The sequence below is a fragment of the Lagenorhynchus albirostris genome, chromosome 5, assembly GCF_949774975.1.
Source record: "Lagenorhynchus albirostris chromosome 5, mLagAlb1.1, whole genome shotgun sequence".
In the NCBI taxonomy this organism is placed as follows: domain Eukaryota; kingdom Metazoa; phylum Chordata; class Mammalia; order Artiodactyla; family Delphinidae; genus Lagenorhynchus; species Lagenorhynchus albirostris.
The window spans coordinates 50345681-50370095 of NC_083099.1; the positions used below are offsets into that span (position 1 = coordinate 50345681).

Consider the following 24415-nt stretch of genomic DNA (forward strand, 5'->3'; position numbering starts at 1 on the left):
GGATGTTACCATTGGTTCATTATATACTTCATTCATTTATCTAACAAATAATTATTGATTGCCTACTGTGTGCCAGGATCTGTGCAAGGTACTCAGGATATAATGATGAAGAAGGTACAAGTAGTCATTAATCTGAGGAAGTATAGTTTTATGTGAGAGAAACACAATAAATAAAGTCATTGGATAGGTGCCATTATAGAAGAAGTACACACTTCCGGGGGGCACAGAAGAGAGGCAGTTATTCCAGACTCTGACGAACATTTAAGGGGAAATGTTCACATTGCATGAGAATTTCCTGTGCCATATATTCTCAGGGTGGGAAAAGACTTCAGATGTCATTTAGTTCAAGCCTCTTTGCTGCTAGAATTTTCTGTGTCAAGTGGTGATGTAATACACAGGGCTTTGCAGTATGGTCAGTGGAGTTAGATTCCTTGGATTTGAGTCCTGACTCTACTCATTTAGTATCTGCATGTATGATTTCAGGCAAGTTGCTTAAAATCCCTGTGCCTTTTTTTTACTCTCTAAAATGGGATAATAATAGTGCCCACTTAAAGATGCTGTTGTGATAGAAGATTTCATATAGGTAAAGAGGGTCTGGCATATAGTATACGATCCCCGACCTACGGTGGCTCAACTTAAGATTTTTTGACTTTACACTGGTGCAGAAGTGATAGGCGTTCAGTGGAAACTGGACTTCAAATTTTGAATTTTGATCTTTTCCCAGGCTAGCAATATGTGGTATGATATTCCTTCACGATGCTGGGCAGTGGCAGTGAGTCTCAGCTCCCAGTCAATGCAATCATGAGGGTAAACAACGGATACCCTACATGTCCTGTGTTTGAACATGCTTAAGGTAGGCTAGGCTAAGCTGTGATGTTCAGTTGGTTAGGTGTATAAAATGGATTTTCAACTTACGATGTTTTCAGTTTGTGATGGGTTTATTGGGACGTAACCTCATCATAAGGTGAGGAGCATCTATACATGCAATTCATGTACACTCAATTCACGCAGTAGTCACGTTAATAATATGGAGCTCACTGTCCACCAAAGCTTTTGATTGTTAGAAAGTTATTTTTTGTGATAGGTTGAAATTGGGCCCCTGTAGCTTTTACCTGGAAGATATTCCCACCTGAAAAATGGAAGAAATTTCAGGGAGGCAGCTTTTGGTTCAATTTAATGAAGTAGTTTCCAGTATTTAGAGCTGTCTAACAGAAATGGACAGCCTAAGGAGGGGTGATTTTCACAAGTTAAAATAACCACACAGCCTGTTGTTTGCAGAGAGTTCCCTGGATAAAATCCAGAATAGTAGATTTCAGAGCTTATCTGTACTACAGGTGGACTCTGAAACTCATTTTGAAAGCATGTGAACACAAACACATTAAACTTTGATTTTGTACTATAGTGACACTGTTATTGGCAAACACAGTTTGAAATTACAGATTTGTGTAAGAACATGAGCACATTAGCTTGCATTGAATTCCGTAAAGGAATTAATATTCCCACAACACTCAGATTAAACTTTGCTCAACAACAGAGAATTGGCAACCATTCTCCTTTGTTACTATTGAATCAATCCATACATGCAATGAAATTTAGATTATGACATCTAATCTAATTATGACAATCAAAACCAGCCTTCTGCCAGAGACCCCTGCAATGAAGAAGCATTAGAAACAAGACAAAAGAAACCATGTTACTTTTTATGCTAGTTTCCAAGGCTTAACTGAAATAAATATGCTTTCTACTGAGAGAGAGTCTCACCATGGGTTTCCTAGTGTGAAAGGTTTATAACAGATTTTAGACTAATGGAAACAACTATGCAACAGAGTTTAAGTAGGAGTTGATGTGTGTTTATCAGTTTTGAATTGATTTACAATTCATGAAGCCCTTAGATGGCAGAAAAGAATGATTACTCCATGAGACACCTTGGTGAAGATCACGGGGGTAGTCAGTAGAGGTCAACGGTAAATCAAAGCTGTGAATGGAAACTTGCAGGCCCACTGCTACTGCTGCAATGGCCATTTGGTAATATGGATGGGCTCACCCTCCCCTCCTGTGTGGCCTTTTCATGCCTTTCAATATATAATCTGAGTTATGTAACTGAGCAGCTTATTCTTTGAGGATATGCCTCAAGTTGGATTATTTCTAGGGTCGAACTACTATAATGCCTAGCAACTGTGTAGAGATTTACATTTGAAAATTAGAATTAGTGTAGTATAGGATAACATTATAATATACTGTGGGGTTTTTTCCTTTTAAAAAAAGTGGGTCCTCCACTTTTAGATAAGTTTACCAACTTAGAAGGGGTAATTTTTTTTCTCATTTGAACTCAAAACTGACTTCCTTATCTTCCTCTTGAAATCACTTCTTTTCTCCATGAAGTTTGGCATCATCTATTCAAGCTAGCCAGGCTCAAATCTGAATCTCAAAACTGTGGTGTCTCACAACTGGACCTTAAACGATCCTTAGTCCATCACCCGTTTGATACTTAAAGCCTTTACTATTATCTAATTTGTGATTCCCCAAGTATTTGAGTATCTACTCAGTACCAGGCACTGTACTCATTCTACTGAATAACCATTTCTGCCAGATATTAAGCTGCTCTGGGAAGAAAGAAGATATAGTCATAACAAGGCACATCCTGCCCTAGTGGAAGAGGCAGCTAAGAACATTTTAATACGATGCAGTGAGTGCTTTGCAGAGGTCATGCAGAGGACTGGGGGAAGACAGGAAGGGTGTCTAGCCCAGAGGAGGCTTCAGGAAGGGTAATTGGGCCTGCTTTCTAGAATAGGGAACACTAGAACTGAATCTTGAAGGATGAATAGGAGTGATCCAGGTGACTGGCAAGTGTGTGTTCCAGGCAAGGAAACTGCAAGGGCAAAAGTGCAGAGAGACCATGTTTATCTCTCTAAGTCTTGGTTTCCTCATCTGTAAGTGTTGACTTTGTAGGAGTGTTGTGAGGAATAAATGAGAAAATGTTTATAATGGACATACTAAGTAGTCACCAAATTATTATTATTCTCATCATCATCATTATTACAACTGCTGCAATATATCAATATAGAAATATGCAAGGTAACCATATAGCAACCAGATGACCCCCACACACACACCCAGGCCCATAATTCTTGCCTGATAAATATACTAACATATCTATAGTAGGAATGTTCCAATCTGAAACAATCTCAGAGCCTAATGCTACTAGACACTTCAGGTCATAACAACTCCCCTTGCTTGCTAACATTCCATGTTCAGTAAAAACCATGTTGCTTTGGCTTCCCTTGGAGCCAGGTCAGGTCAACATGAAATTCCAGATTGCTCAACAACTCTGTTTTCTCACTGTACAATAATTTGCCACTATGGTATTATGACCAGTCTCTTATTAATTTTGTAATAACACTCAAAAAGCACCGACTATGTGCCAGACACTAGTCTTAACACTATTCAAATATTAACTCATATTTAATTCTTACAACCCTAGAAGGTAGCTAACTATTATTATCATAATTTTTTAAATGTGGAAACAGAGGCACAGGGAAGTTAAGTAACTTGCAGCTAGTAAAGAGTAAAGCCCAGATGCAAACTGAGGTGCTGTGGCTTCAGAGTCCCTGTTCTTCACCTCTACATGCATTGCACCCCTGAAGCCAGACAGGCAGCTCTGGGACCCTATGGGACTGATTTTCTCAGCCCACAAGGCTGAGGTCAGACTCTGTGGTAAATGCAGCAAGATAAACACCGCTTTGCTGGGTTTGTCTGGGTGCCTTTGGCAGCTGGTCTCCCAAAGTGCCTGGATAGCAGCCTTGGATTTGGTGTTCCGACCTCACAGTCATTCTTCAACTGATTAGAGAGAGTGGTTGGTCATCTCTTGCTTTCAAGATATCAGATGCACTGGCCTGCTTGTCTTGCACTGGATCCAAAGTTTGCCCTAATCCACATCAGAAGGGCCTCAGGTCTGAAAAATATCTTTGAGGCCTACAGCAGAACAGTTCTTCAGCTGCATTCTGAATGGGAATTTACATTTCTTAGGTTTAGAAGTGGTTATTCCATTCCCATGGAGAATCTTATGGTTTGAGTTTTTCTCTGATGAAAACATAAGTGGCCAGTGGCCCACCATTACAGTGTCCCAAGGAGATCTCTACACAGAAGCCATATTCCAGGATGATACACATTACTTAATTCCTATATTACTTTGACCCCACTCCTTTGAGACATTCTGGCCTTGCTAAACTCAGTGAACTGTGAATGAACCAGGAGGACTCCCTTTTGCCTTTCTAACCTAAAGCTAATCTGAGAACAGGTCCTTCCTCAAAGCCCACACTCCATACTTGACCTTTGGGGTCTTATCCACACCGATGACAAAAGGAAGCAAAGACAGGTGAATTGCTACCCTTCAGAGCAGTACTGGCTCTATTTCCCCACCTCTAGGCTTCTTCAGGGTGGAGGCCCCTCTCAAGGCAGGGCTCAGACCTATCCACACCAGCATCCCGAACAGACCAAAGTCGAGGAAGCTAAGAACCGAGAGAAGCTGGAAAGAACCCCAAAGAGCCCTTCATGCCAAAGGAAGAGCTTTTACTTTCTTCTGGCCCACTGAAAGCTGCAACTCCTAACAACATACCTTCAGAGCTTCCCCTCTAATGCTCCTTGAGGGGAGGATGGGATTGTGTTGAGTCGGGGTGGAAGTGGGAGCGTGTGGAGGTGGGGTGGCGCTTGAGCTTCGCTAGAAGTTGACTTGTGCTGCAGATGCATTGTAACCGGTGAATAAAGTCATGACCTCATCTGACCTGCTCTTGACATTCACAGATGAGACAGGATACAGAATATCATGGGGTTGAAGAGTCCCGGGGACTCTGGAGTCAAGTTACCTCAGTTTGAATCCTGCCCTACATTTCCTATTTGAGTGCCCTTGTACAATTTACTTATCCTCCCCTTCCCCCAGTTTCCTCATTTTTAAATGGTTATCATCATAATAGTAGAGTTTAGAATAATAAAAATGTTGGGGAGGTGTATGTATGATGGTGGCACAGGTCATGCACCTAGGCAAATCCAGTTACACCTGGAGACTTCAATACTTCTCTCTCAGCAGTCAGAGAACAGGTAAAGGAATAAATCATCAGTAAGGAAATAGGAGACCTGAACAACACTATCAACCAAATTGACCTGATTGACATTCATAGGATACTCTACCCCACAGCACACACTACACAACTAGACTCACCACCACGTGACTGAAAGCCAGAGTTATTAGAGGTTTCCTGTGTATTTAATTTCTAACTTGATAAAAATGAAATATAATTGCAGAACCAAAAGAACAATGATTCTTGTTTCACAGTATGTATAACTCATCTCACATTCTTTCACTTCTGATAGTTCCATCATATTTACATGATTAGGTGCTTTTTGCTTTTGCAAAGTGTGGTGTGTGGGACGTGTATGCTGTTCATCCCTCTTCTGCCACTGCCCCTGGAATGTGGGTGGGCAACGGAGGACGGCAGAGATGGGAAGGGGAATCTGGAGACGGGCACTAAATTGCCAAAAATATTCTATGTGTGTTCTTATTTTACAGTCATAATGATGTGGGAGATGAGGACGGGTCTTTGGCTATCTTGTCACCCTGTTATTTGCTTTTCTTTTTCTTGGCTTTCACCGAACAGCTCTGGTGTCAGAAACCATCACATGTTTTCTTACTCCAGCAAAGTGGTGTTAGGTGATGTACTAGTTAATTGTATAAGACATCCAAGATTGATTTCCCTACATACAAAATATACTTTTTAGCACCAAGTAAGAATAATGGAACACAGCAGATCCTATACACAGGGGAATAAAAAACAAAACAAAACAAAAAAACAAAAAAAACTGTGAGAAGAGCATGAGATGAAGCAAGCAAATGGAGAAATCTTTAATGGTGTAGATGAATCATTATTCTGACTTCCCCTGGGTTTTGCTTGCCCATGCCCTCCTGCTGAGATAGATGTGCTTTTGCAAGGCAGAATTGGAGGTGAGTAAATAAGAAGGCGGTTATCCACTTTTATCATCACAGCACCCCACATGTCAGTTCAAGAAAATGCTAATGAAGAAAATTCTGTGAGTTTGTGGAATCAGAACCCAAATTACTTTTAGAATTTAAAAGAATCAGAGTAGGTACAGCACCAACCACTTAATCCAATGAAACAGAAAAACCCTAATGGAGATCATCTTGGCACCTTAGGAAAACAACCTCAGGGCTCCCGCTGACAGGATACTTTTCCCCAAGTACTATTAATTATAATGCATTATTAGCTAACTGCAGGCAGTGGACACCCTTTGCATGTTAACAAAAGTGCAACAGCCTTTTAGTTAGTGGGGCTTGCTCAGTCTTCAAAATTGTCTTAATCATTAGTGAATTAGTTAAACAATAACATTAAGAGATAAAAATAATCACCAGTGTCACTTGGGAACAAGTCTAAAGTAGAACTGGCTGCCAGAGGCTCTGGGTACAGACATTCCTGACTGTACAGATTGATGGGTGACAATCAGCACAACTCCAGACAGAGACAGCCTCATCCTGGCCTCCTCAGGGTTACACAGTAACATGAGATTGTTGTTGCAGAGTTGATTTCTGCTACAGAGCATGGTAGGTGTGTGAGACAGGGAAAGTGGTACCATGGCCTCTCTGTTCAGTTCTCAATCATTCAGAAATTGACAATGCAGTTAGCAGATTTTTGAAACTCATGTTCCTTTCAGTGCTTTCTTTTTGGGCCATTTCACTGATTGTTAATGGCTCCACCTGGGGAGGTCTGGCAATGATGCTGAAACTCTGTCAAGCCTCATTGGCTGTTCTGGAAAGAGGTTTTGAGTGTCAGCTCAGAGACTGTGAAGAGAAGCTCAAATCATGCTTTAGGATTATCTCTGGATTTTGATGATTGGCATATTCCTCTTCTGCTGATTCATATTTTGATGACTGACCATAGGTAGAACAAAATGGAAAAAAATCTCTCCTCGAGTGACCTGAGATGATAAATTCATTGTCTTTTGTTTTATCCAAATTTTAAAAAAACACAAAATTTACTTTTTATAAATTTTACATACAGTAAAATTCACTCTTTTTGGTATACAGTTTTGTAAGTTTAGACCAATATATAGTCAAGTAAACCATCACTACAATCATAATAATTTGTATTATCACTTCAGCATGAAGAAATGCTAAGAAAATGTATTCAGAATTTCTTTTAGAGCAGGTCTACTGGTAACAAAAATCCCTTATTTCTTCTTCACCTGAAAATGTTTTTTCTTTCCTTTCATCTCTGAAGGATGTTTTCTCTAGATAATACTAATTTATGCTCCCACAAGCAGTGTGTCAGGGCTGTGTTCTCTTAGCACTCTTGCCAGCCTCAGTAGTACCATTTTTAATAGTTTTGCCAAATTGGCAGGAAAAAAAATGGCATCTCATTCTTTAGGCATTAAGAATATTTGCCCTTTGTTGTATATGTTGACAATTTCCCCCCACTTTATTTTTTAAAAACATACACATGTTTAATACTTAGGTAGAAAAAGCTATCTTTTTTTCCTTTATTATTATTATTACTATTTTGCTTTATTTTAGAAAGATCTTTTACACCCTAGGTTAGATTAGTGTTCATCCACATTTTCTTTTGGTCCTTCTAGTTGTTGTTTTCTAAATTTAGCACTTTTCTCCATTTGCAACAAATTGTTTTGGTTAGTGTGAAGTAGGCATTTAACTTTATTTTTTCTAACTGGTATGTATATGTTCAGTAACATTTATCAAGTTATATATACTTTCCCCTTGTTTGAAATACCCATTTTATCAAGTGTTAATTACTTTTATATAGTTGTGATTGTTTCTGAGTTTTCAATTCTATTTTGCCAGTCTGTGTATTTGTACATACATGCCACGATTTTATAATGGTAAGTTTTTAGTATTGCTAGATTTAGCAAATGAAAATAGAGGCCACTCAGTTAAATTTGAACTTCAAATACGCAATGAATAATTTTTTAGCATATGCATGTTTCAAATATTGCATGAGATTCCAAACTTCAAATTTAACTCAGTGTCCTGTATTTTATCTGGCAACCCTAAATTCCAATATCTGCAACACATACTGCCCGCAGTCTTTTTCCTTTTCCAAAATGTGCTATTATTTTTTAAGAAAAAGAGTAGAGTCCTTTAAGAAATTGATGGGTAGACGCTTTGGGAAAGTTTTTAAGTGTGATTAAAGATGACACCAGCAAAAGAAAGTAAAAATGGGCTTCATTTTCATTCTTCAAAATAGAATAATATTAAAACATGTTAATTCCTCCAAGACAGGCTGGTCCTCTTCCCACCCCACCCCTCCCTCAGTGTGTCTTTTGTTTTTCTCTCTTGGAGGTAAAAGTTCTTTACCATTTGTTGTTATGGACTGAATGTTTGTGCCCCCCCACCCCAGATTCATATGTTGAAACCCTAACCCCAAAGTGTCTATACTTGGAGATGGGACCTGTGAGGAGGTTAAATGAGGTCATAAGGGTAAGCCCCTAATTGGATAGAGCTGGTGCCCTTATAAGAAGAGGAAGAAGCACTAGAACCCTTTCTGCCATGTGAAGACACAGGGAGAAGGTGACCATCTGATCTTGGACTTCTTAGCCTTCAGAACTGTGAGAAATAAATTTCTGTTGTTTAAGTCACACATTTTATTTTGGCATATTTTGGTATTTTATTATGGCAGCCCAAGCAGACAAATACATCATTTGAGAACTAAATTATTTGCATATTTCATTAATTTTTTTAACAATTATTATTTGTATCTTGCAAAATCCTATAATTTAAGCAGAATCTGTGCTATCTTTATTTTCATTTTACATTAAGAGCAAATGACTGAAACTTTAGAAGATTATGTGAACTGCCCAAGATGACTCAGCTGATAACTCTATAATCAGGGTTTAGCATTACATTAGGGTGCAATTGGTTTATAGGAGTTGGTTCAGGAATCAATGATCTCTAAGATTCCTGCTCAGGGTAGGAGCTCACCTAGTACTCTCTCTGCAGAAAATGGCTAGTGAACCTGATACAAGAAACTTCAACGTTTTTACTCTTTGCCTCAAAATGTCTTCGTATCATTTTTCCTTTTTAAATTTTTCTCTCACTTTTCTGTCTCCTCCTTTCTAATAGCACTCCCTGTGATTTTTATATCAAACTTTCCCATGCCTCACTTATCCTCTCTCATGAATCTTAAAATTCCTTCTCTATTTCTCCTTTCCCTTAGTCTACAAACATATTCACACATTCTCCCATTGTAATCAAGTCCTGTATTGTTCTTCAAATTGCAGACCCTTTTCTTCTACCATCTATTTCTAAAAGAAGGTTAATTTCCCCCACATATTTTTAGCCTATTATAAGCATAATATACGTGCACAATGAAGAAAACTTGGACCATACACTCACACACACACACACACACACACACAAACACACACACCCTAACCCCAACACCAACCCTAACCCTAACCCTAACACACTACCTGAAATCCTGTCACCTATTGATAACCACTAACCACTGTACATTCTTCTCTTGTCCTCTCTCCCTCTCTTCCTCCTCTCTCTTCTCCCTCTCTTTCTACCCCTTTACTCTCTCAATCTCTCTCGTCTATCTAAAATATATTGTGTATATATAATTTCATCCATATTTGTGCTATATAGCATTTTTTCAGTTGATTTAATAGTTTAAATTAAAATGTTTATTGTTATTTAATAATTTTTAAATTTTTATAAAATAATGCATGTCTATAATTTAAAGGTTAAAGAATAGCACAGGCTTATATTACATATGTTTAAAAACACAATAATTTCTTGCCCTATCCGTCTTCAACCATGAGTTTTCTTAGAGGTGAATACTTGAAAAGTTTTTAACTATTTCTTAAAGCTTTAATATCCATGTTCTAATTCATATGCTGTATTGTTCAGGTCCCAGCAGAAACAGATGGCCCCCTGAAAAGGGGGGGTTAAAAAAGCTTAATGAAGAAATGATTTACAAAGGAGTGGGCCGAGTTAAGGAAACAACAAGGGATGGTAAAGCACCTGGGACTAGCAGTAGTGGAACTAACAGTAGTATGATGCCATTACCAACTCTAGGATTAAAAGAGGCAAGATTTGGGGGAATGATTATCAGAACCCAGTAAGAACTGTAGCTGTAGCTGTACAGGAGCTGTGGCCTTAAGTGGAGGCGTGCAGTCACTGCCCAAGGGGTGGGAGGCTGGAAGGTGAAGGAAGCAATAGCCTTCTTTCTGCCTCTCCTTATCCTCCCATTTCCCACTAGGGCAGCCCATTAAGCAAACCCAACTAGAAGCCAAAGACAAGGAGCCTAGATGATACAGTCTGGAGAGATCAGCCTTCTGAGTCACAGAGCAGGATGGAAAGGGTAAACACAGATCTGCAGAAGCACAGGGAAAATTACCAGCACATAGGCTTATATGGATATTTTTTGCTTTATAGATTTTGGTGGTTATGTGTCGACAACTTATTATGATAAATAATAATTGAGCTTCTTTCTTACAATTTCTCACCTTCTCCACATATCTCATAATATAGTACTATTATAATTTTTTAAAATATTTATTTATTTATTTATTTTTGGCCGCACTGGGTCTTTGTTGCTCCGCAGGCTTTCTCTAGTTGAGGCGAGCGGGGGCTACTCTTCATTGTGGTGCATGGACTTCTCATTGCAGTGGCTTCTCTTGTTGGGGAGCACGGGCTCTAGGTGCGCGGGCTTCAGCAGGTGTGGCGCGCAGGCTCAGTAGTTGTGGCTCATGGGCTCTAGAGCGCAGGCTCAGTAGTTGTGGCACACGGCCTTATTTGCTCTGTGGCATGTGGAATCTTCCCGGACCAGGGCTCAAACCCATGTCCCCTGCATTGGCAGGCAAATTCTTAACCACTGTGCCACCAGGGAAGTCCAGTACTATTATAAATTTTATTTGAAAGTAAGAATTGTTAACAATATCCAGTGTTTTACATAATTATGTGAATAATTATTCACCATTGACCCAAGAAGTGTACTAGGACATTTCCTTTCTATGCTGCTCCCTACTGCACTCTCTCCTTAGGAATTCATAATTACCTCCTATTTGCATTTGTTTAGTTTTCTATGTGCTTAGCACTATTTTTTTTTTCTAAATGTTCCAAATTGTTCTTCATATGGTCAAACACATCAGAGAATATTTTAGTTTTGTTTTTCCCTGGAACCTTCTTTTTCTTGCTTCAATCTGAATTGATTGCTTTCTAGGCCCTGGAGCTTGCTGTCACCTATGACTCCTGCCTTGAGACTTATTTTTAATTCTCTCCTTTTGCTGAATTCCATGTCTCTCTCTCTCTCTCTCTTTTTTGGCACAGTACACATTCCAGTTGTTTCATGAGAGAAGGTACAGAACAGGTAAGTTTTTGAGTCTTGCATGTCTGGAAATATGCCTAATTCTACTTTTACACTCAACTGATAATATGTCTGGGAACAGAATTCTAGGCTGGAAATAATTTTCCTTTAGAATTTTGTAGGTATTGTTCCATAGCCTTTTAGCTTTCACAGTTGCTATTCAGATATGACATGCTTTTATGAAGCCTGTTTCTTTGTATGTGACCTGTCTTTACTTTCTGGATGCCTTTATATGTACTTTTTAACTGCTGGTGCTCTGAAATTTCATGATGAAATTTTGCGCTTTGTTTGTTTATTTGTGTTTCGCACACAATAAACTTTCAATCTCAAGGCTTGTTCTTCAGCTCAGCAAAATTCCAGTATGATTTGTCTTTGATAATTTCCTTCCTTCTATTTTGATTTTATTTTATTTTTTCTCTTTTGAGCTCCCATTGTTTAGATGCTGGATCTTCTGGGCTGATCCTCTTAAGTTTCATATCTTCCTCTCCTCTCCTCCTCCCTCCTCCTAGCATTTAGTTTGTTAATAACTGATAATAACTTGTAGGGTTGGGCACGTTATCTCTTATTCATGGACAAAAACATATGTTTTCATGCTCAGTAATGTGCCTGCAGTTGGGCAGTAGGCCAGTTCTTTCCCCAACACCTCTTTCATAGTCATCGTTCTCCTACTTTACAAAAGACAGGTATAGTCCTCCTTGAATCCTGACTTTCACCGTGGCGCATTGCCGCAGACTCAAACCTCTAGCAGTGCCAAAAAAAGGGATACTTGGAAATGATTTTAACTGTGACGCCTACCTTAATTAAGATGGCATAAGAAATAGCATATTTGGGCCTGAGTTAGGATATTTTGAACGCAGACATTGTAGAACAGGGTACTGACCACTTTGGTTTAGCAGACCGTACCCAATTATTTTCAAAGTGCATTTGCTCCTGAAGGAAAGACCAGTAAAAGTAAAGAATATAAAGCATCTGTAAGAAATGCAGGAGACAGACTGGTGACCAGTACCCATGACTCATTTATGTTTACCTGTGGAAGCACTGGAATTCAGACGTGAGATGACTGTCACAGGAATGAGTATTAAGGTGCTCATTGGAAGTGAAAAATTAAGTCAGATAGAAAGTAAGTCTGATTTAGAAAATTAGTTTAACAATAAGGACTGAGTTTGCCCATTAGGTTATGACAGACATTTTCCATGAATTGAACAAGCTAACAAGCTGTATATGAGCTCTCATCTGAGGTTTGATGTGACTAGAGCATGTGATAAAATAGAATAATTTCATCACATATATGTGAAAATGCATGAAATTAATTATATTTCAATTTTCCCAAACCCTTCTGAGTATATCATGTTAAGCAAGTTGCCTCTAAATGAAAGATTCAACAATATAACTAATAGTCTTTTAATAAGTCTTGGTAAAGCCTTTTTGGTATGCTGCCCAGAAACTAGGGAGAGAATAATTTTAACAACTGGATAACAAGTCCTTTCACAATACAGGTTCTTTGATTTCAACAAAATTAAAGGGCCCAATTGAGTTATTAGCTGATAGTTTATTAAAAATTACTTTGGTGATTAATTTTTATGTGCTTTTTGGCTATAACTTAGATATAGTTATGGAATTAAATGACATTGGTCCTTCCATTCCTATCTACTTATTTATGAAAAGAAGATTTTCAATACATCTATAATAACAAAAAGTAATGATAGGATTTATGTTGAACACTGTTTCACATTAGCAATAAGAAATACCTATCCATTAATTTTTTTTTTTTTTTTTTTGCGGTACACGGGCCTCTCACTGTTGTGGCCTCTCCCATTGCGCAGCACAGGCTCCGGACGCACAGGCTCAGCGGCCATGGCTCATGGGCCCAGCCGCTTCGCGGCATGTGGGATCTTCCCGGACCGGGGCACAAACCCGTGTCCCCTGCATCGGCAGGCGGATTCTCAACCACTGCGCCACCAGGGAAGCCCCTATCCATTAATATTTAAATTACTTGAAGAAAACCCATACTTCTCACTGAGATGAATTTCTAAAATAAATATTTTAAAAATGATAAATGTATATAACTGAGTCACTTTGCTGTACAGTAGAGATTGGCACAATATTGTAAATCAACTATACTTCAATTAAAAAATTAAAAAATAAAAAATGAATAATTTTATCAAAATTTGTAATATGGATAATTTTCTGCAGTTATGTGCTACTAATTATCATAAATGCTAACTCAATCCAGAAAAGAAAAAGAGGTTAAACATTTTGACCTTTGTAGACACAGGACATTTTTAAAAATTCAAATTCAAATTATAGATATTTTTTGTTGCAGAAACTTAGAATCATCAAAAATATTTTAAAGCACATATATTTATTGCTTTAGGATAAAATTCTTTGGGGGAAATGGAACAGAAATATGAGAATAGAAAATAATGCAGTAAATTTTCCAACTGTTAAATATAAAAATATATTTATATATATATTTTAAGTGGTTATGTTGAGTAACAAATTACTATGGTAATTAAATGCTATTGAATAAATAGAGCATAGCAATTTTAAAATGTAAATATATACTATATTTTGAAAAATTTTATCCTTTGCAGCTATTTAAACATATGATGAAAAATTTTAGACATTAACTTAAAAATTTTAAAACCACTAACTTACAGTTTTTCCTTTTCTCTCCTTTGTACTATAACTATTTGTTTTCAAATTTTATCCCCTTTATGAGTATGCAGGTGAATGAGGATAGGGGCCATGTTTTCTAAGCTTTGTCTCTTTTACAAAACTTTAATAAAGTGTCTTGTTCATAATAGGAGTGCAATTCAATATTTACCGAATTAAATTATTTCTATTTTCATCAAAGGGAGTCATTCATTCCTCTTCAATTGTTCTTACCTAGCCTACAGGTTAGTTTTTTCTACTACTGATAATCAAAACAACTGCTTGATGGAAATAAAATTTTGGTTTAAAATGTAACTCACATATTATCTTTAAAATGAGAATAGGAAAGATACTGTGAGAGGAAATGAGTATATACAATAAACCAATATCAATTTTCTTAAATGTGGTTATTTTCTACATAAAATAAAACAACACAGTATTTGGAAATACACGTATTGACATAAAACTATAGTGTATACATACTATAAATATGTATACATTCATATAGTTTATGTATGTGTATAGATATTAATAGTGTATACATACTAATAAAACAAGTTTATTTTCATGATGATTCTTTCTAATGTGCACTCAATTAGAAAGCAGTAAAAACACCAGCAGATGGCTCAGAATGGTTGACAATAAACCTTTTCTCCTCAGGTCACTAATACAGAATTGTAATGAAAAATTATATATACTTTACTCAGCACCTTTGCTTAGGACACTGTAAGCACAAGATATTGCCTAATACTGCTTTATTTGCTACGTTTGCAACAATAAGCTAGCAAGAAGAAGTAGATTATGCATGTATACTGGTTTATACACTTTTGCAATTTTTGAGGATTATCAAGGTTTGGTCTTGCCCTGTGATTTAATCCTATTAAATTACATTTAAATATGATATATAGCATTTTATTTTGTACTTAGTATTATCCAAAGAAATAATATTACATATAGACCTCTTAAAAAATAACTTAGGCAAAAGCAAGTTTAAAAAATACAATAGAAACTCTTACAACCTACTTAGAAATATCAGGTATGGGTTTAAGAATTAGATAGCCTAATATCTACCCTAATTCTTAACATTCCCTTGTCATCATGAGACTGTTGCTTGAAGTAAGAAAATATTATCTTGAATTTATAAAACTTTTTTTATTCAAAACAAAAAATTGGAACTATCTTATATATGGTAGTCCTGTATCCTAACAGTATCTTCATGAATACTAATTCTAGGTAACATTTATTGAGCGCCCCGTTTGTACCAGACACTCTGCTTAGCACTTTAATCTTCACAACAACTCTGAGGTAGGTATATGATTGCGCCCTCTTTACAAAAGAGGCCTTCAGTTTGAGGTTCATGGAAGGAAAAAGATGAAGATGGGGATGTTTATACCCTGGTCTTCCTGAGCTCCTCAATAGACTGAGCTCCTTGAGGAGGGGCTTTCTCTTACTGTGTCTCAACTCAGCATGCACTACTGTGCTGATCGTGTAGAGGAGAGTGGGGAGAAGGAAGTGAGAGAAGATCCGTGCATTGGTGTCATGACAGTGGGCAACACTAGATCTAGCAGATGAGTGGCCAGATCAAGAAGTGTAATCGTGCTCTGAGCAAGCTAAGAGAAAATCACATTTGTAAGGATGTTAGAGTATGAAAATAATTCCACAAGAATGGTAGCATACTATGAAAATTAAACATTCAAACACACTTCTAATTTCCCTGGGATTAAATCTAATTAATTAGTGCCGATATTATTACATATTATGATGAATATTGTTGAAAACCTAGGAGTTTCTTTTATCATGTTAAGCTAGTTCCTTTGTCTTAGCCTCTTATTTCATCTTAATGTTTCTTTTCAACTCACTTGTATCTCTGAAAGGAAAAAATTATGAAAGGGAAACAATGTATGCCATTTACATTTCTCTGAGGCAGAAGACTGCAGGGTCCGAAGTTTTGGTATTGGTGGTCAATCAGAATAATTAATTAAAACTTAAAAGGGGTCTTTTCGGTTCTTTATTTAAACCTTTACTACTTTATTCTAAATGAGGTCAGGAATAGTGATTAAAGAATGTGAATAAATCACATTCATCACCTATAAATATGTTAAATTTCTTTACCAGTGCCACTTTGGGCTTCTCAAAGGCCATCAGCACGCTGATGCTTCAGCATCCTGAAGAAGACAGGGCCACAAGATGAGCCATTTTCCTGCTCCTGCCCTATTCAGAGTCCCCACTTTTTTTTTTTTTTAACAGAGTTCACGGTTTAGCAAAAAGGTCTACTGAACTATTTAAGCTCACTGTGACTGTGTTCTGAAGTCCTAAGTGAAAGTAGTTTATCCCAAATTGGCCCAGAGGAAACAAAAATCAAAGTGAAAAGAAATAATTTCATGTTGTTTGGAAGGTCAAATTACGTAAAGGTAAACACCTTTGGTCAAAAAAAGGAAAGAAAAATAAAGGAAAAAAAAAAAAAGAAAAAACAAACAACCCCCACCAAGTGTTCAGTATTGTTTTTCCCACTCTTAAAGAGAACTTTTTAAAAAGTGCCTTTCTTTCATGCACATTAAAGCAAATGTAAAAAAGATTGATTCAGTGCTCTGCTTTGTGAGGAAAACAGCCTGGGGATACTTTAGCTCCCTGCTAAGCCTTTGGTATCCATCAGAACTGTATTTCCATAGTTGCAAAATTGACTGTAAGTGAAAGTCTGTTCAATTATCTGTGTATTTCCAATTTGTCCACATAAAAGCACTTGTAACAGTGCCTGGCACATAGGTAGTGTACAATAAATGGTAGCAATTGCAAGAGAACAGTTTAGATAGCATCCATATACTGCTAAGGCAAAAAAGGAAGCGTCAAATGGGATGATTGTTTTGTGTTAGGCAACTCAAGTCTTTTCAAGAAAATTAAAAAAGGATATCGATCAAGTCTGAAATTAAACATTCATGAATTTTCAGGAGGCTGCCCTCAGGATCTTCCAACCTTACCTTTTCAACTCTATTTTAAAACATAAGAATTCAGAAAATATTTTTTAACAAACAGAGCAATCTTTTACTTACAATTTCCTAGGTTAGACTGTTGTATCTTATTTGGGGTTTGAGGAGATATACAAAGTGTTTGATTTATCACTGTTTGAGTATATTTTATAACACAACTCAGAAAACCAAGCTGTGCTCAGTTAAAACGCAAAACAAACTATAGCTCAAAGGATTGAACCAGCAAGGAATTAACATGGGTTTATAATAGCTGTTAATATTAACTGATAACCCATGCTAAATGACCAGGTAAAACCTTTTAGTGTTTAATCTTACAAAAACCATTTGGTCATCAAAGTAACAAAAAAAAATTTTTTTCCCCAAATACTGAAAGATTTTGGTAAGCCTACCCAAAATAAAAGTTTTTCTTTATAACCATATTTTAATGTGCTTAATAAACTATTCCACATGAAAAATAACAGAAAAAAGTTTTTAAGCACAACACAAATTCTAAGGCACAAGAAAAAAGCTAAGGGGAAAAACTGGAAAAGTTATCAATTTTAACATGGACGTTACTGCCACTAGTCATATCTCCCTTATTATTGATATGAGGTCTGCAGGTAGGAAAATTCCAACTTAATTGTATTTAAATATGTAAATATTTAAATATGTAAATATTGGTTGTGTCTTCAGGTTTCTAGTCACGTGCTTAATATTGGTTGTGTCTTCAGGTTTCTAGTCACGTGCAATAACTCTGAAACTGCTTCAACTTCAGTATACTCTTGTTGTAAAGGACAGCACTAAGAACATTAGAACGTACTTGCCATTTAGTGTACCAAAATGAGCTAGACTTTTTGGTTTACTTAATTATAGAGTCTTACCACCCAAAATAGATTCTCGAAGTTAAAAAAATACTTTCTTTGTAATATTTGATGACATTTCTGATCAAAGCCTATAACATCTCTTTAAAAAATAAAACAGTACTTCAAGATGTAGATATAGAATTCTCAAAAAACTTGTCATTTAAAAAACACTGCTTCCTTCCTGTTTCTGTTCCTGTCAAAAAGCAGATTATCTTTACACAGTCTCTGTAGCTCCAAGGAATTCCATTTCTACAGCAGCTTTCGGTGCTTTGGTTGAAGCACTCTTCTTTCGGAACTCTGCTGCGATTTCCTCAAAGGACTTTCCTTTGGTTTCTGGAACTTTGAAAAATGTAAACAGAGTAAAGGCCAGGACTACACCAGCAAAGAGGAAAAACACATAAGGTCCACAGAAGTCCTGCACAGAGAATAAACAGAGTTCCAATTAGCAGCTCTTCAACCTTATCTTCTGTTCAGTAAATTTGTACAGTATTAGGCTGCTTACCGCAATGTACTGGAAACACAGAGCTATAATGAAATTGCAGGTCCAGTTGCTGAACGCAGCCATTGCTAAAGCAGCAGGGCGTGGTCCTTGACTAAAAAACTCAGCCACCATGAACCAGGGGATGGGGCCTGGTCCAATTTCAAAAAAACTGACAAAGAGGAAGATGGCTGTCATGCTCACATAACTCATCCAAGCCAATTTATTCTGAGGAGAAAACAAAAAACAAAGCAAAAGTGGAACTGACATTGACTGCTTCTTCCTTTAGCTAGGTAGATTCTTATTGAGTTCAGAGATGACATAGCTCCCTTCTTGATGTGTTTATATTCAATTAAGTATAAGTTATTCTAGTCATAGACAAGTTTATTCTAGTTTTAGTCATCCTTAAATCTTTTGCGCTATAGGAAATCCTCTGGATTAGGATTTTCCATGACTCTTAGTCACTCTTTTTCTGTGAAAGAGGAAAAGCAAGGATCCAGTGACCTTTGCTTCTACTCATACCAACGTTGCTAGACAGGATGCATGACCTCCTGTAAAGTAGTGGATGCTGGTGCTGGGCTGGAAAGGTCTAGGTACTTGTCCAAGGTCACACAGGCATCCAAGTGGCAGAGCCAGGATTAGAACCTGGTTGGGCTAATCCCAGAGCTTGTGCTCTACTATTATATACACTGCCTCTCTGGGTAACAAGCACAGTTTACCTGCTGATGTTCTATATTTAAACCCCTAAACTAGTTCTCTTTTTCTTTACACTTCTCCTTTGTATTATATGCTGTTCCTCTTGCTTTATTTCGTAAGTCAATCTCAAACGTTTAACCTGCAGCTCAGAAGTGCTATCATATGGTAACCAAAAATCTCAGTGCAGGCACCAAACTCACCAGTAGCACAAGTCCCACCGACATGAAGATGGCACAAACAAACATCCCACTCATTCCGATTAAAAACAGAGAGCGTCGCCCTGCCTTCTCCACAAGGAATACCTAGGAAAAATTTAAAACATATTGGCTTTATACTTAAATCGTTTTTACTGCCAAAGAGATCATTTTAATTTATACAGCTGGAAAGAGGCCGTTCTGTTATTCCGTTTTACAGATGTGGAACTCAGGAGGGGGGTGACTCTTGCCTGGGGTGGCAAAGCTGTTCTCAGTGAACAGAGGTGATTTACAACTACTGGCTTCCTTTCGTCACATTGATTTGAACAGGCCATTCTAGAGAAAGAACCATAGCATTACCACCACCTGATGTTTATCATTTTGGGCGCAATATTTAGGGACTGGACCTCTCCCAATATATTTCCTGTAGACTTAAAATACGAAGGTCCTACATAAAAATGATGTTAATTTCCCTTCTGATAATTATCCTAAGTTATAATTGCAAGGGTTTGAGCACTGCAGACCCCTGAAACAGTACAACTGTTGATGTGTTAACTATTCTCATCCAACTTTCTTATTGCAAATAAAGTCAAGCTGTGTCCACTCGGGGCAGCATACAGAGTTTGATGGCCTTACCAAAATAGTCAGGTCCGCATTTTTCTGGTGAGCCTAAATGTACCTGGTGCTGGTAATGAACTATCCACTTGAAAAGGTATGACTTTAAAGCAAAAGGTTAAAGTGCTTTCTTATCCTAATTCAGGAGGTTTGGTGTCGATTCCTGTGGGTCTGTGGATCTTTGCACTAATGGTTAAGATTTACAATTAGCCAGGACCAGAGTTTGTTGAATAGACTCTTGCTTGATTCTTGGAATACTGCCAAGGTTGGAGAGTCACACACACAAAAACTACCTGTCATAATTTCTCACTTCAGTGAGTAAATTGGTTAGGCTCATAAATCTATCAGTAAATCAACAGCAATCCAATACCCTTAGTATAGTGAGCTTTGGCTCTGAAAATATCTGAGAAACATTTCTTTTCACCTACAATGAAAGCCCCTTTCATCTCAGAGACATTTCGTATTAGAGTTTCAAATCACTTCAGGGTGGTAAGCAAGGAGCCACATTAAAAAAATTTTTTTTTTTAAATTTTTTTGGCTCTGTGGGGTCTTAGTTGCAGCATGCGGGATCTTTTGTTGTGGTGCGTGGGCTTCTCTCTTAGTTGTGGTGTGCAGGTTTTCTCTCCCTAGTTGAGGCGTGTGGGTTCCAGAGCGTGTGGGCTCTGTAGTTTGTGGTACGTGGGCTGTCTTGTCGAGGCACTCGAGCTCAGTAGTCGCGGAGCATGGGCTCTAGGGCGTGCGGGCTTCAGTAGTTGTGGCTCATGGGCTTAGTTGCCCCGTGGCATGTGGGATCTTAGTTCCCTGACCAGGGATCAAACCCGCGTCCCCTGCATTGGAAGGCGGCTTCTTTACCACTGGGCCACCAGGGAAGCAAGGAGCCCATGTTTAATTGTTGAGAAGAAAGTGGGAAAAACAAACCTTTCTCAAGTTCATAAAATTTCTCTATATATTTTGACTCTTTAATTATGACTTTTAAATCTGATTTGATGACACCATGTCAAGCTGCCAAGAAAACTGGAGGATTTCTTCAGGAATAAGGGCTTTTACTGTGTCTGTTCCTTCTATTTCTGAACAATTATTGCTAATAGGATTATAAACTCTAAAACTACATGCCTTGAAAATTGAGTTGGACTCCCTCCTTGGGGCTAGGTGAGCACTCAGGAAAGGGTGTGATACAGGGTGAGATTTGGTCAGGGGCCAGAGATGTCTACCTGATCTTAATTCTCATTTTCGCTGCAGACACTGTACATCACTCAGATCCTGGATGCTTACTTGGAGCCACTCTTTCTCCTCTGGACCTATGCTGCCTTCCAGTTCCCTTTATATTCTTCCTGTTTTGTTTTCTTACTCAAGATTACAGGCTCCCTTCTACCAGCTCATTAGTTTAAAAGAAATCTGGAAATGTGGAACATAATTCAGCATCGAGTTGGGAAAGTCTATCTCTTTCTCTAAGTACTCATCCAGAAAAAAAAGATTGATTATGTTCCTTCCAAACTGTTGAAACATTAATATGTTATCAGTACATATTCCTAATTGCACATCTTTATTTGAAAGGATACACAGAATTCGGTAACCTTGGTTGATTTTGGCGAGAGAAACTGGATGACTGAGAGGCTGTCCTTTATGTACTTCTTTGAACTTTAAAACAACTTTTCAAAAATAAATATAATTAAAAATGTTAACTGTTATCTGTAGTCCTGGAGGGTTAATTAGACAGCTGATTAGAATTGACTTTTTAAAATTATGTCGGGGGCTTCCCTGGTGGCGCAGTGGTTGCGAGTCCGCCTGCTGATGCAGGGGACACGGGTTCGTGCCCCAGTCTGGGAAGATCCCACATGCCGCAGAGTGGCTGGGCCCGTGAGCCATGGCTGCTGAGCTTGTGCGTCCAGAGCCTGTGCTCCGCAGCGGGAGAGGCCACAACAGTGAGAGGCCTGCGTACCGCAAAAAAAAAAAAAAAAAAAAAATTATGTCAGTCATGCAAAAACTTTCACAGAATAAAAGGATGAGTTCAAAAAAGGTAGATTCAAAATAATCAAGGCTCTATTTTCAGAACAACTCTTCCCACTCCATGGGGTTGGCTGGTGGGGGGGAGGACAAAAATGGAATTCTGCAGTCGTTTTCTCGTTAGATATTCTTAGAGTTTGGGTTACCCTGATCTTGATAACATGATGCTTTACATAGCAAATCCTGTTACACATAAAATGTTTTAATCATAGTCTCTATATGAAAAAAATATGTTGAAGTGGGATTTGCAAAAATATTATCTCAGGAGACAAAAGAATGGGAATAGTCCCTTGGATTCCATCCTAGTACCAGGCCTTTATTGGTTTAGAGTGGCCTTTTGGATTGAACAGGCCATGAATGCCTTTAAATGCCTCTAAAGGCATTTCTACGGAAGCACTGGTGTTCCCTTATTATCTGTTCTTCCTTCTCTTTCCAAGGTCCAGTTCTGTTTAATGTGGTCTGGACAAACCTGCCTTTTGATCTAGGTAGCCAGGCTGTAATTTATTGACTACTCTAGGTAATAGTTAAAAGTCCATGTGCAGAGAATGAAAAACAAGTGACTAAAGTATATTGAGTATATAGCACTGTGACCAAAATTAAAAAGCACAAGCTTTTTTTAACATCTGCATTCAAAGATAAACTCAATTATCCTCATTTTAAAGTGAGTTACGTTAGTTGGGAAGTTTGGAGGGTTTTGCTGTTATTTTTTGATTACTTTAATTCTTAGATTGTTATATTAAATATTATTACTGTCAATATACTGAATCGTTCCTTAGATAAGGTATTTGATCTTAAGAAGAGTATATGACCTCTTCCCTTGTTGAGAAAAATTTTCAAAAGTGTATAATAACATTTGACAGTTGAAAAAGTTACATTTCAAAAATAGCAATAATATTTCAAGTTATAAACCGCTTCTATTCCATCCTCTCATAATATCACAGTCATATACATCACCAGAAGCCAGGGCCTTGTGAACTACCTGGAAGTTCTGCCCAATGGCCTAACATCATAAGAATTTACTGAATCAGTTTAATTTTGCTAGAGGCTTAGCTATCTAATTGAGAGGACCATGTTTATTTTTAAAATGTTTTTTCTAAGATATCAGGATAAAAATTTTCAACCATGGAAGGAGAGGATCTAGGATCCAATGCTGATAGAAATGACAAGCTGTTTGCTAATATCAAGGGGCTTAAGTACAGAGCAAAGGAGAAAGAGCCCAGGTATTTACACAAAAATACCAAGTGTCTGTGCCCCCAAGTGAGTTGCTAATTCACAAATGAGTGACAAATGACATCTTCAGCAGATAAGGAGAACCAGTGATCCACCTGTTCAGTTATGCCTAATCTCAATACAGTGGTTGGTTATTCACATATAGGACTCTTCCTGTGACCCACTTGGTTCTATCTACATACCCACTACACAAGGACGATAAGTCATAGGTCACTTTTATATTAGAAGGTTATTTTACTCCCATTTCTGGACTGAGGAGCAAGCAGAATATTTATATAGAGTATTTTACTTACGGAGAGAGCAGTGAAAACTGTGTTGACAGCACCAACTCCAATGGTTGCATAAACAGGTTGGCTGATTCCAGCTGTCTGAAAAATGCTGGTTGAGTAGTAAAATATCTGCAAAATAATAATAGTTTAGCCTTAATCAAGAAGCCTAGCACTCATGGCTTTAAAGCAAGAATTATTTTAGTTTGTTTATTTTTAGGTGTTTCAATGGAACCAGGGTCCCTAGAACTCCCAAAAGGTTTTATCCACCCTCTTCCTCCAGGGAAGGAGAAACCACAATCTTCCTTCAGTGTGTAAAGCTTCCAGTCACTTAAAAGTTCTCCTTATATTTAGCTGGAAACTGTACATCTGCACTTTATTTTTTTGTTAAAGTATAAAATACATGCAAAAAAGTACACATATCATTTAAGTGTACAGCTCAATTAATTTTCACAAACTAAACACACCTGTATAGTCTAGATCAAAAATAAATCATTTCCTGCCCTCCAGAAGACCCCTGAATGTCACCCTTTTTTCAAAGGAAACTCTTTCAACTTCTATCCTTATAGATAAATTTTGCCTAGTCTTGTACGTGATATAAATGGGACCACATATTTTGTGTGTATTTTGTATCTGGCATCAACATCACTTTTATGAGAATTATCCATATTGTTGTATTTTCAGGCTGTTCATTATCATTGCTGTTTAGTGTATAATTGTATTAATATACCACAATTTAGTTACTCATTCTACTATTGATGAGTATTTAGGTAGTTATCATTTAGAGTGGTTATGAATAGTGCTGCTATGAACATTCTAGTACAAGCCTTTTGGTAAAATATGTATACATTTACACCTAGGAATAGAATTGCTGGGTTGTAGTGTATGCATGTTCTCAGCTTTGATAGATACTGCCAAACAGTTTTCCAAAGAAGTTGTGTCACATACATACTACAATATATAAAATAGATAGCTAATGGAGACCTACTGTATAGCCCAGGGAACTCTACTCAGTACTCTGTAATGGCCTATATGGGAAAAGAATCTAAAAAAAGAGT

The 24415-nt window shown here is 37.5% G+C and overlaps 1 protein-coding gene across 2 annotated transcripts in view; it reads right to left on the minus strand.

Moving 5' to 3' along the window:
- Positions 1-18088: 18088 nt before the first annotated feature.
- Positions 18089-24415, minus strand: part of SLC2A2 (solute carrier family 2 member 2) — a 29713-nt gene continuing 23386 nt past the window's right edge. For both annotated transcript variants that reach the window (XM_060149227.1, XM_060149228.1), the window contains 4 exons: positions 23385-23489; positions 19249-19350; positions 18377-18580; positions 18089-18289 (listed from right to left, as the gene is read on the minus strand). In XM_060149227.1, coding sequence (XP_060005210.1) covers positions 18089-18289; positions 18377-18580; positions 19249-19350; positions 23385-23489 — 612 coding nt within the window. The remainder of the gene's footprint in view (positions 18290-18376; positions 18581-19248; positions 19351-23384; positions 23490-24415) is intronic.